This window comes from Herpailurus yagouaroundi, unplaced genomic scaffold (genome assembly GCF_014898765.1).
Source record: "Herpailurus yagouaroundi ecotype Mexico unplaced genomic scaffold, PumYag 28, whole genome shotgun sequence".
Lineage (NCBI taxonomy): Eukaryota > Metazoa > Chordata > Mammalia > Carnivora > Felidae > Herpailurus > Herpailurus yagouaroundi.
Window position 1 is genome coordinate 134,970,652 of NW_024412376.1, and position 13,158 is coordinate 134,983,809.

At 34.9% G+C, this 13,158-nt stretch overlaps 1 protein-coding gene across 6 annotated transcripts in view; it reads right to left on the reverse strand.

Moving 5' to 3' along the window:
- The window catches only part of N4BP2 (NEDD4 binding protein 2), a 77,168-nt gene that overhangs the window by 8,660 nt on the left and 55,350 nt on the right, over window positions 1-13,158 (reverse strand). For all 6 annotated transcript variants that reach the window (XM_040485268.1, XM_040485238.1, XM_040485276.1 and 3 more), the window contains 2 exons: window positions 8,894-9,082; window positions 7,523-7,691 (listed from right to left, as the gene is read on the reverse strand). In XM_040485268.1, the coding sequence (XP_040341202.1) occupies window positions 7,523-7,691; window positions 8,894-9,082 (358 nt within the window). The remainder of the gene's footprint in view (window positions 1-7,522; window positions 7,692-8,893; window positions 9,083-13,158) is intronic.

Genomic DNA, 13,158 nt, shown 5'->3' on the forward strand with positions numbered 1-13,158 from the left:
TACATTCTCAATAGAAAACAAGCTTTAACTACTCAAATACATATAAAATTACTTTCATGGGGATTTACAGATTTATAACTTCAAAAAGCACCAAAATTGATGTTTTTAAATGGATATTTCATCTACATTGTTTAAGTATGGAAGACTCAAAGCAATTCATCTGCCTAAACATAAGTGAAATTTCTTCCCCTGTGGGGAGGGAGATTTCTATGTGCTACCAGAATTTCTCTCTAAAATAATGATAATGACAATAGTAATATTAATGACATCTAACAATTATTACATAGTTGGAGTCAGGAATTGCTTTAAGCTACTTATATTTATTAACTAAGAATCTTCACAATGACCCTTTTAATTAAATACTCTGAAGCCAGCCAGCCAGCTTTGGTCTGATTAAGAGCTCTGCCACCAAATGACTGGGGCAGTATGACAATGGACAAGTTACTTGCCTATGTGTGTCTGTTTCCTTATCAGTAAAATGGGATCTAAAGCAACTACTTTATAGGATATCACCCTTCAGGAATCGCTGTTAGCAAATCCACTAATTACAGCATGGACTATAGTCTTACTGTTAAAGATAGACAATTGTTAAGAAACTCTTCCACGGGGCGCCTGGGTGGCGCAGTCGGTTAAGTGTCCGACTTCAGCCAGGTCACGATCTCGCGGTCCGTGAGTTCGAGCCCTGCGTCGGGCTCTGGGCTGATGGCTCAGAGCCTGGAGCCTGTTTCCGATTCTGTGTCTCCCTCTCTCTCTGCCCCTCCCCCGTTCATGCTCTGTCTCTCTCTGTCCCAAAAATAAATAAACGTTGAAAAAAAAAAAAATTTAAAAAAAAAAAAAAAAAAAAGAAACTCTTCCAAAGGCACCTGCCTGGCTCAGTCGGAAGAGCATGCAACTCTCAATCTCAGGGTCATGAGTTTGAGCCCCACATTGGGTGTAGAGATTACTAAAAAATAAATAAATAAAACTTTAAAAAAAAAAAAAAGAAGAAGAAAAGAAGAAACTCTTCCAAAGAGATGATTTTTAAATATCAAATGAATCTAGGACTCTTACAAGAATGTAGCTCTTGCTTTGGATAGGATTTTGTGAAAATTAAGTACATAAAGCCTGAAAGTCAATAACTCCTGCAATAAAGTAACAAAAACTCTGTTAATAATGAGTTGATTTAATGAACTAAATATCTTCTTCCTTTGTGATAAATAGCACAAGTTTTGATCATTAGCATAAAAGATACATATATATATATATATATATATATATATATAATATAAATATTCTATATTCTGCTCACTAAGTTGCCCTAAGACTCCAGCAGATCCACAAACAGTTTTTCAAGTCTCACATCTCCAAGGCAATATTTAGCCTGGAATTTTAAGAGGGTATGTTGCTTATATTTCTAATTCCTTCTTTGCTTAAGATCTCTATTTCTACACTAGTCCATTACCCATTATTTCAAGCAATATTTTGTTCAAAATTCAACTCTTCCTGGGTGCTGGCTACACAGGGTATTCACTTTGTAAAAAAGTTTTTATGCTATATAATTATTACCTGTACATTGTTCTTTATAGATGTGACATTACAAAGTTTACTTAAAAGAAACCTTAGATATCTTAACTATCCATAAGTCACTCTCATCATTCCTTCACCGCTGCTCCCCTTATCAGGGCAGTCATGTATAACACCTCGTTTTTATTTATATATTTTTAATGTTTATTTATTTTGAGAGTAAGTGTGAGTGACAGAGGGGCAGAGAGACAGGGAGAGAGAGAATCCCAAGCAGGCCCCATACAGTCAACACAGAGCCAGATGCAGGGCTCACTCCCTTGAACCATGAGATCATTTACCTGAGCCAAAATCAAGAGTCAGACACTCAACCAACTGAGCCACCCAAGCACCCCATAACACTTCATTTTTAAATTCTCTGCTCTGAAAATGTTCAACAGTTGAATCACATGCTTCAAATAAAGTAGGTGTTCAAAGGATGTTTGTTGCATGAATTCAGGTATATGTTTAGGTCCCCAAATTTCAGGCTATTCCTGTCACTTATCACCTTTAAAAAAAACTACTTAACTCATTTTTAAGCCTATCTCAAATTTCTTACCATTTCTACTGTAAATATTTCATTATATATTTCAAAAAGGACTCTTACAAAATAAAAAGAACCACGATACTACCATCACATCTTAAAAACAGTTCCTTAATATCATGTTTCTAAAAATGGCTGAAAGTCTCCCTCAAAAAAATGGTTTTACAGTGGCTTACTTAAATCAGGGCAACAAGACCACACATTGCATTTGGTTGATATATCTCTGAAGTAACTTTTAATCTAAATGTTCCCCCTCCCCCTGGGCTTTTCTCTACAACTGGTTGAAAAACTTGGATCATTTATCCTAGATTTTTACAGTCTAAATATTGTTGATTGTATCCCCATGGTGCCATTTAACCTGTTCCTCTGTTCCCTGTAAATCCCTATAAAGTAGTAAAAACATCATTGGTGGTAGTGATGTATATTCTAATCAGAAGGCATTTAAGGGTCAGGTATCTTTTTTGTTGTTGTTCATCCCCAAGTTTGACAATCATCTTTTATAACTAAAAGCAGTGGAGGGCAGAATCACAGATTTTCCCCTGGATACATTTCTGTTCAACAATACTACCATCTAGTGGTGACTAACAGTACCTACAGACTACCACAGGTGTCAACATGCACAACAGTGGGCCTGGCTTCAGAAAGGATTTGTATATTGGGTCTGACCAAGCATCACCTTATACAAGTTATTTAGCTCTTTTTTTTCTTGTAATTTTTTTAATTGAGATATAATTCATAAAACATAAAATTCATGATTTTAAAATGTATAATTCAGTGGATTTTAGTATATCAAAACACTGTTCAACTATCAATACTAATTCCAGAACACTCCATTGTCTCAGAAATTCTGTACTTGTTAGCAGTTACTCCCCAGTCCCTACTTTCTAGCCACAGTAACCACTAATATACTTTGTTTCTATTGGTTTGTCTATTGTGAACATTTCATATAAATGGGAACCATATAATAAAGTGGCCCTTTTGTACCTGGCTTCTTTCACAAAGCATGTTTACAAGGTTCATCCATGTTGTAGCATGTATCACTACCTGACTCCTTTTTGTGGCTGAATAATATTCCATCGTATGGATATACCAAATTTTGTTTGTCCTTTCATCAGTTGATGGACATCTGGTTGTTTCCATTTTTCGGCTATTATGAACATTCATGTACAAGTCTGCGTGTGGATAAACTGTGTTTTCAATTTTCTTGTATACATAACTAGAACTGCTAGGTCATATGGTAACTCTGTGTTTAATCTTTTGAGGAATGCCAACCTTTTCCACTGTGGCTGTACCATTTAATACTCCCACTAGCAATATAAAGGGTTCCAATTCTCCACATCCTTACCAACACTTATTATTTTCCATTTTACTAAACTTTTCAAATTATTAATTTCCTCATATATGAAATGAAAGGAATGCTTACCCTTTATTCAATCATTTATTTAAAAGTTGCTGTTGGGTGTTGAATGAAAGGTTCTATAAACAATGATGATTCAATAATCATTGCTGACTCAATTCCTGGCCATAAAGACAGATTTTAATATTCAACTATATAATAAGCTTTTTATAAATACTGTGGTACACAGGAGTACTGCAAGAAGCTATTAATGGGAAGCCTAGATGGCAAGAAATGACAGTGTAGATAAAACAGAAAGAGGAGCAAAACATAAGATGAGAATAGGGAGGCAGGCAAGGAACAGATTACATAGGGATTTAGGCGTTTATGCTAAATGAAACATGGCAACCTATACTCTCTTATCACGGTGCTTATTATTATGTAACTATTTGCTCACTGTCATCTACCCTACTAGACACCAAACCCCATAAAAATAGGGACTGTGTATCTTTTTCACTGCTTTATTCTTGATGCCTAGAATATACAATAATCAAATTTTTATTGAGTAAATGATGTATTCACCCTCTATAGACAGAGTATTCTCTTATAATACTACGTAAGTTTTTTCCTCCAGACTAAATAATATATTTAAAATGCTCTTAAATTTTCTCTTTTCAAATCTTTATTATTGTTTTCTAGATTTTCTCAAAGATTTCCAAAATTCTATTTAAAAAACAACTAGAGGAGGAGAATTCTTTACTTTACCAAAGAATGTCTAATAGACATAGTACAAACACAGATTCTAAAACACCATTATCCAACCACCAATATAATAATTGATTCAGTCAAGCATCATCAATGGAGGCTAAAATTACTAGGTGAAATATTGCAAGAGAATAGTTATTCACATAGTTGCAAAGTATCAATTGCCAAAAAATTACTAGTTAATTATAAAGAAAGAAAAGATACATTTACATAGAGAAACCTAACAGAGTCCCACCTCAGCTAAGAAATCAAACTTAACATCATCAATAATGGGGCAATCTGACCATATTATGTCTCCTGATATGTTCACCAAGGATGACCTAACATCACCTATGCAGCATTTTTTACCAAAAAAAAAAAAAAATCTTTAACTAAATCTAATCATGGAGGAAACAATCAGAGAAATTAAAATTGTAGGTCAATCTACCAAAGGCTTGGAGTCTTCAAAAATGTCAATAACACAGAAGAAAAAAATAGGCTGAGGAACTATTTATATATATATATATATATTAAGTAATCTCTACATCCAATGTGGGGCTTGAATTCACAACCCTGAGATCAAGGGTCACACTCTACAACTGAGTCAGCCAGGCATCCCGGAACTATTTCTACATTCTGAAGGCTACAGCCATGGGACAGTCAACTGGAGAATGTGATGTCTGACTGGATCCTGAGTTGAGAGGGAAAAAATGGCACAGCTAAACAAGACATTTCCATACACTGGAGAAATGTGAATGTGGCCTGTATGCCAGACAATATTATAACAATGTTAAATATCTTAAAAGTGACAATGGTACTGCAATTATGTAGAATGGATTTGTTTCTGAGAGATAAACATGCTGAGGTATATAGAGGTAAGGTACCACAATGTTTAACATTTTATTTCCAAATGGTTCAGCAAGGGGCTCCTGGGTGGCTCAGTTGGTTAAGCGTCCGACTTCAGCTCAGGTCATGATCTCAGTCTGTGAGTTCGAGCCCTGCGTCGGGCTCTGTGCTGACAGCTCAGAGCCTGGAGCCTGCTTCAGATTCTGTGTCTCCCTCTCTCTCTGCCCCTCCCCTGTTCATGCTCTGTCTCTCTCTGTCTCAAAAATAAATAAAACATTAAAAAAATTTTTTTCAAATGGTTCAGCAAAAAGCAATTTTAAAGACATTAGGCAATATGGCCAAATGTTAACAACTGATCGATCTAGGTAAAAGATATATGAATTTTTATTATACAATTACTTCAACTCCTCTATGGGTTCTTAATTTTTCAGTATAAAAAGCCAGGAAAGAAGATAGCAGTGAGAGTACACATGTTGATATGTTGATATTGTGACATTATAACTACATGCCTGTGAGTAGAGAAATGGATACATTATGACATGACACTTGAATACTGTACAGCAGTTACAAGAAAAAAAATCAGACCATCAACATAAGTGTATCTTGAAAACTGTACTGGGTGAAAACAAATGGCTTGATTGAAAAGTATAGTGTGAAATCACGTACATTCATTTTTTTAAATGCACAAAAGAAATACTACAGACTGATTATTGATGAAAATACATATAGTAAAGTACTTATTTTTAAAAACTAGTTAGGAACCAACCTGAAAGATGTTGATTTCCACTAGAAAGAGAAGGAAGAAAGAGAAAACAATTGGGAAGAATAGGGGTGCCTGGCTGACTCAGTCGGTAGAGCATTCAACTCTTGATCTCAGGGTTGTGGGTCCAAACCCCACGTTGGGTATACAGATTACTTAAAAAAATAAAATCTTAAAAAAAAAGTCTGGGAAGAATACAAAGGGGAGAATAAAAATAAAATATGAAGTATATATGGTAAAATATTATCACTCACTTAGATTCATGGGCATGCAAGTGTTTTATTACATTACTGCAAGTATTTCAACATGGTGTTCATGGTAAACAGATCAGTTTTCAACCTCTGCATCAGTCATATTTAATCAAGTATTTAATTAATTATAAATAATACATGTTGAATTGATAAACCTATATAAAGTATAGTTTAAAGCCTTCATATATATATTAACCAGAACAATACAACTATTAATAACAGGCAGGATTATGGAGCTACAGGGTCACAGCTGAAGCATGGGACTCCATGTCTCCACAATAAAATGGAAGATAAAGACAAAGACAAAACTACTCTAGTAGTGGTAAAGGAGATGACTTCTAGTATTAGAGCATGGGGGAACTAAAACAGACTGAACTTAGTTCTAAGTGCTACCATCTGATAATGAAAAAGAAACAAGATATGTTAATGTATATGAAGTACATGATACTGGATGGAAAAAGATCCTTATCCAAAGCCCTGGGAAGAGGTAGAATTTAGAGAAGAAGCAGGTAGTGTCCTTTCCATGACCTGCAAAGACATATACAAGCAGAAAGGGAGAGAGAGGGAGCACTTCCGTAATGCACTCAGAAAGTCTGCCTTTTGTGATAATTCTGTAAAAATCCTCACACCTTATTTCTGCATTTTATTAAATATCTACTGAACAAGTGACATCTAACATCTATTAGCTTTAATAAACGTCTACTGAATAAAGATGTATGATATTCCTTAAAAGTCTCATTTATAAGTCACAGAAGATTCCCAGATTATACCATGCTCTCCCTTTATTTTTTTTTCAAATTTTTATTTAAATTCTAGTTAGTAAACATATCATGTAATATTGGTTTCAGGAGTAGAAATCAGTGACTCATCACTTACATATAACCCCCAGTGCTCATCACAAGTACCCTCCTTAATGCCCATCACCCATTTAGCCCATCCTCTGCCCACCTTCCCTCCATCAACCCTTGGTTTGTTCTCTACACCATGCCCTCTCTTTAATAAATACAACAAGAGAATACAAATATAACTAAAATAGGAAAATAAAGGGGCACCTGGGTGGCTCAGTCGGTTAAGCGTCCGACTTTGGCTCAGGTCATGATCTCACGGTCTGTGAGTTCGAGCCCCGTGTCAGGCCCTGTGCTGACCTCTCAGAGCCTGGAGCCTATTTCAAATTCTGTGTCTCCCTCTCTCTCTGACCCTCCCCTGTTCATGCTCTGTCTCTCTCTGTCTCAAAAATAAATAAACGTTAAAAAAAAAATTTTTTTTAATAAAAAATAAATAAAATAGGAAAATAAAAACAAAATGTTAATGACCAGGCTAATGAGGATTCTTTTCCAAGAACGTCCCCTTGAAGAATGTGAAGAATGAACCTAATACAAACATCTATAACTATGACACAGATATCCTGAGCCTGAAAATTCAGATTCTCCTGAATTGGTAAATTTACCAATATAAGCAAAAACATATTTTCTACTGATAATTTGTCATTACCACAGTCCTACCTTCAGTTTTCTGCTGTAAAACTGTCATCAAATGTTCTATAGCTTCATCCACATGCAGCCCATGGAGGTCTAAAACGTTCTGTGGCAGCAAGGAGGCATTGACTTTCTCAAAGATCTCCACAGCAGCAAGGTGATTGGCTTCTTTCATCTTCTGCTCATGGAGACTACCCTTTAATTATAAAAAGATCACCAGTAAACACTTTTTATATTTGCTACTTAGAAGGCAATGAGGAAACAAAAATTGTCCCAAATAAAATGCAGAACAAAAAAGAGAACAGCAAATCTAAAATTTTAAATAATGCAGTAGGCTAATATGCAAGAATGCACCACAGTTTAGGTGAATTTCAGTGAATTAATAACATATTTCTTACAATATTAAATCATCAATTCTAACATATTTCCTGATCCAAAAATCATAGATGAGGAAAACTTAAATAAACCCTTCTCAAGAAGGAATCCATTAGTTTATCCTTTGATAATCCTGGCCTCATCCCTTTCAACACCCTGTGGTTACCCCTGAAGCCATCTCTCAAGGTTTGTTATTGGGACTCATGCGGTTATACCAGTTTGATGTCTTTCTTTACACAATCACAAAACAAAAAGCAAGCCATATGGAACCACAAAGCTAAAAAGGAAATCAGACAGGTTTCTTGTAATACCATGTCCAATAAGCCTGAGTAGAAATTTTACTTCCCTGAAAGATATTAATGTAACTTTCTTTTTCAGACCATAAAAGTGATACATTACTGAGATGCCTGGATGGCTCAGTCGGTTAAGTGTCCAACTTCAGCTCAGTTCATGAGCTCATGGTCTGCGGGTTCAAGCCCCGCATCAGGCTCTGTGCTGACAGGTCAGAGCCTGGAGCCTGCTTCAGATTCTGTGTCTCCCTCTCTCTGTCCCTCCCCTGCTCGCTTTCTCTCTCTGTCTCTCAAAAATAAATAAAAATTAAAGAAAAATTTTTTTAAGTGATAACATTACTAAAAATTCAAACATGATAGAAAGCACAAGGTCTCTGTAATTCCACCCTGAGGTGGTCAATATTAACATTCTGCTGTCTTTCCTTCAGAAAACCTGTATCTGTTTAGAAGTAGTACTGAATGACAGAATTTAACCTAAAAGAAAATATGGACTGTCAGAATAAAAAGTAATTCATGTAAGTCATAAATGCAAAAGGAACCACAGAAATTGAGCATTTCAAAGGAGACATAATTCTCAGAACCATCTTATATATCAGGATACCTTATGTCACCTATATAATCTACATTCCCCAGAATAACTTGATCTAGTCACAATACGAGTATCACCTGCTTTAAGATTATTCAGACATCGTAAGGGACAAAGAAAGAAACAGTAATCAGTTTTCCTTTTTACCTGCTGGGCATAAAACGTGGCAACGTGTTTTTTCCCCATCCGGTAAGCTTCTTTTGCTTTGCTGTAGCATTCCATTCTCTTCTGTTGATGAAGGAAAGCTTCTGCCCTGTAGTCATTATACTCTGGATACTCAAAATCCTGGAAAGATGGTTCACTTGGTGTATCTTCAGTCTCTTTCGATTTCTTGGCCTGTAAGATGTTACACAATGAGTAAAATACAAAGAAAGTAGAAAAATACAGGCTTTACCTTCAGAAAATGTATGTGAAAATTGGGCTCTACTATTTTTTTTTAAGATTTTAATTTTAAGTAATCTCTATACCCAAAGTGGGGCTCTAACCCACAACTCTGAGATCAAGAGTTGCATGCTCTACTAACTGAGCCAGCCAGGCGCCCCTCTATCATTTTTTGTCTTTCTTCTCAGAAAACAGACTCTCCCCAGAGTCTACCTAGTAAGTCATGCATTTCGTGGCTATCATTTTTTCATGCTATAGGGTACCTCTCCTTTAACCACTCTTATCTTAGAAGATGTTGAAAAGTTCTCTAAAATTATCAAAATATAATTAGGTCACAAAATCAAGCCAAAAGAGAAAACACACACTATTCAAAGAATAACACTCATTTATCAAATGCAAAATTTACCAAATTCTAGTTTGTAAACCCATTCAAAAAGTCTAATCATTGAAGGTAGTAATGGCATATTTCAATTTATGTGTTTTAAAAAACAATCAATAAAATAACTAAATAGTATTCTTTTTAAAACAGAAGGGCATATAGAGTGACCATAGCTAACAATAAAAATTATAAGTAGGTTTGGGGCGCCTGGGTGGCGCAGTCGGTTAAGCGTCCGACTTCAGCCAGGTCACGATCTCGCGGTCCGTGAGTTCGAGCCCCGCGTCAGGCTCTGGGCTGATGGCTCAGAGCCTGGAGCCTGTTTCCGATTCTGTGTCTCCCTCTCTCTCTGCCCCTCCCCCGTTCATGCTCTGTCTCTCTCTGTCCCAAAAATAAATAAAAAACGTTGAAAAAAAATTAAAAAAAAAAATATTATAAGTAGGTTTATGGGGCAGGTCACTACCAACTAGCCACTATGGTAGTGTTGACTTCTGAGCCTTTTGAAAAATCATCTATCAAGTAATTGTCATCCAAAATACACCCTTAAATTATACAAGCAAAAGTAACTCTAAAACACAAAGTACTGAAAATAATTATGCCTCAAATACTCCCCACCAAATAGAAAATTGCATGTTTCTGAAGATGTGTCTAAAATATCAAAAGTCAGTGTTTAAAAAACAGCAAAATATAGTGACTTCTATGTCCAGTTTGGTTTTTCATGTGTCACATACTTTAAAGTGCTATTTGCAGACAACTGCTCGCAAACAGGGATCTATGTTTCTTAGTGTGTCACTGGGGGGCAGGAGTGGGGATTAATTATTATAGTTTAAATGGATTTTTTTAAAAGCTTAAAAGAATTCCAAGTATCAGGTGCCATACGAAGTAATTTAATGAACATTTTATATAAACTCAATCCCAAAATCCCCCCCAAAAATATAATCTTCAATATCTTAAACAAATCATGCTTTTCTGATATAACTGAAAGTAAATTAAATGGTATACGTTAAATTTCTAAAAACTGAAAATTGTCATTAAATTAGAAATATTATCAAAGATTATAATTATAAGGTACTCTACAATCTTTAAGAAAATGCCACTTTAATTTTTTAAGGTAATATCATTTAATACATATTAAATATTACATTTAAATTATATGTATATATTATATAACACACATATTACCAATTGACCATTTTTTCAAATTTCCTGCCTGTGAGTAGAGTCAGAAGTCACAAAAGGTTGGGGGGTGGGGGGAAACTGGTCTAAAATATAGTAATTGACTGTATATTCTTTTTATTCATTACACTTTGCTTATTTAGCCCCTAGAATTCTAGAGGTTTAAAACAAGTTAAAGAATAAAGATATCATCATCCTCCAACTCATTACCGAAGTCAAAAATCTGTAAATACACAGTTGATTTACTTTTACAACAAATACCCAACTTATTTTATGAAAGAACACAAGGCTCTCTCTCACATCAGAATATTCATAGGACCCACACACATCCTTTTGTCACTCTTGCCCGTACTTAATCACAAGCTTGTTTCATATTAATGTTTAAATATTCCATGAGTAGATGGCTTGAATCTCTGGTAAAAATCAAACATTTTAAAAGAGGGGTTAATAAAAATGCTTTCCATGACTTTTGAAAAGCCACAGTGCTTACAGTATGAACATAAATGTTTCATAGCATTAGAGTCTCTGTTGGTGTTCATACTAAAAAATGCAAATCACATTTGGTTCTCTGGGAAGAGACCCTTTATTTCTTATTCTTTTAAAAAGAAAAAAAAACAGTATATAATGAGAGATATTTTCTCAAATAGCTACCCTTTTTCAAAATAAAACTATGATTTTTTTATATCCACTTCATACTGATATGGTTTATTATAACCTCATTAACAAGGGTCAAGTGAAATATATGCTTCCTAAGAATTCACCTCATTAGTGCCACTTATGTACTATAATACCAAAACCATCTCCCATGGTTAACAAACTTATAAATTTTATTAAAGGGTAAAAGGAAAAATAGTAGTATTAATAAAACACAGTTTTAAATGTTAGTTCCTTGAAAATAGATAAGCCAAAATATTACCGATACCAGGATACTCCCCTTTAGTATCTGTGGTCCCTTCGGGTCCTAGGATATCAAAGACAGAGTATTCTGCTCACAAATGTTAACGTATTTTTATCAGCATTATGATACCTGCCTATATTTTGTGAAAAAAAGCTAAGAATAATCCTCAGAATAACTTAAAGTCTACCTTTTGGCCAATGTCTACATAACTCACAAAATCTACTTTTCTTATTTGAACATCTGCCATTTTGAGCAGGCACACCTTCTTCTCATCACCTCCTCTATCACCATAATGACCCAAAGTCCCTTGCTCTATTATCAGGAGAAAGAAGAAATAATCTTCATTCCCACTTGGCCTTGACAGTCTCATCATCAACTTGTATCCTCTCTGCATCTTATGAAATACTATACCTATCTATCCATGATGAACACAGGCATGTTTAGCACTAACAGATCACATGAATACAAAAATTAACTGAATCCTATATATCAATAAAGTGATGGTGATATATTGAACACAAGTTATCCCTGGTGGTCTTAATTAATAAGAATAATAGATGATAAAAAAAAAAGCCTGAAGCTAACACAAAATTTATATACAAAATCAATTATATTTCTATGCACTTATAATGTTCAATCCAAAAATAAAATTAAGAAAACAACTTAATTTATAACTGCATCAAAAAGAATAAAGTAACTTAGAAATAAATTTAACAAAACACATGCAAAATTTACACTCAAAACTACAATACAATGTTGAAGAAATTAAGACCTAAGTAAATTGAAAGATACTCCATGTTCATGGACTGAACACAATATTGTTAAGCTGGCAATACACCTCAAGTTAATCTACAGACTCAATACATTTCACATAAAAATTCCAGCTGGCTCAGTTGGAAGAGCATGCTCTTGATAAGAGGGTCATAAATTCAAGCCCCATATTGGGTGTAGAGATTACTAAAAATAATAAATAAATAAACTAAAAAAAAAAAAACAAAAACAAAAAAACAAAACAAAACAAAACCCTCTTTGCAGAAAATGGCAAGTTGAGAACTACAAAGGGACCAGAAGAGGCAAAACAATCTTGAGAAAAGAACACAGTTGGAAACTCACATTTCCCTATTTAAATCTTAACTACTAACCTACAGTAATCAAGGCGGTGTGAAACTGGTATGATGACAGACATACAGATCAATGGAACAGAAATGACAGTCTAGCAATAAACTTATAGTCAATTCATTTTCAACTAGGGTGCTAAGAAAATTAAATGGGGCAAGAACAATCTTTGCTACAAGCGGTGCTGTGACAACTGGATATCTGCATGCAAAAGAATGAACTTGGATACCTATCTACATACACCATATACAAAATTAACTCAGGGGAGCCTGGGTGGTTCAGTTGGTTAAGTATTCGACTTCGGCTCAGGTCATGATCTCACATTTCGTGAGTTCAAGCTCCACATCAGGCTCTGTGCTGACAGCTCAGAGCTTGGAGCCTGCTTCAGAATCTGTGTGAGTGTGTGTGTGTGTGTGTGTGTGTGTGTGTGTGTGTGTGTGTCTCTCTGCCCCTCCCCTGATCACG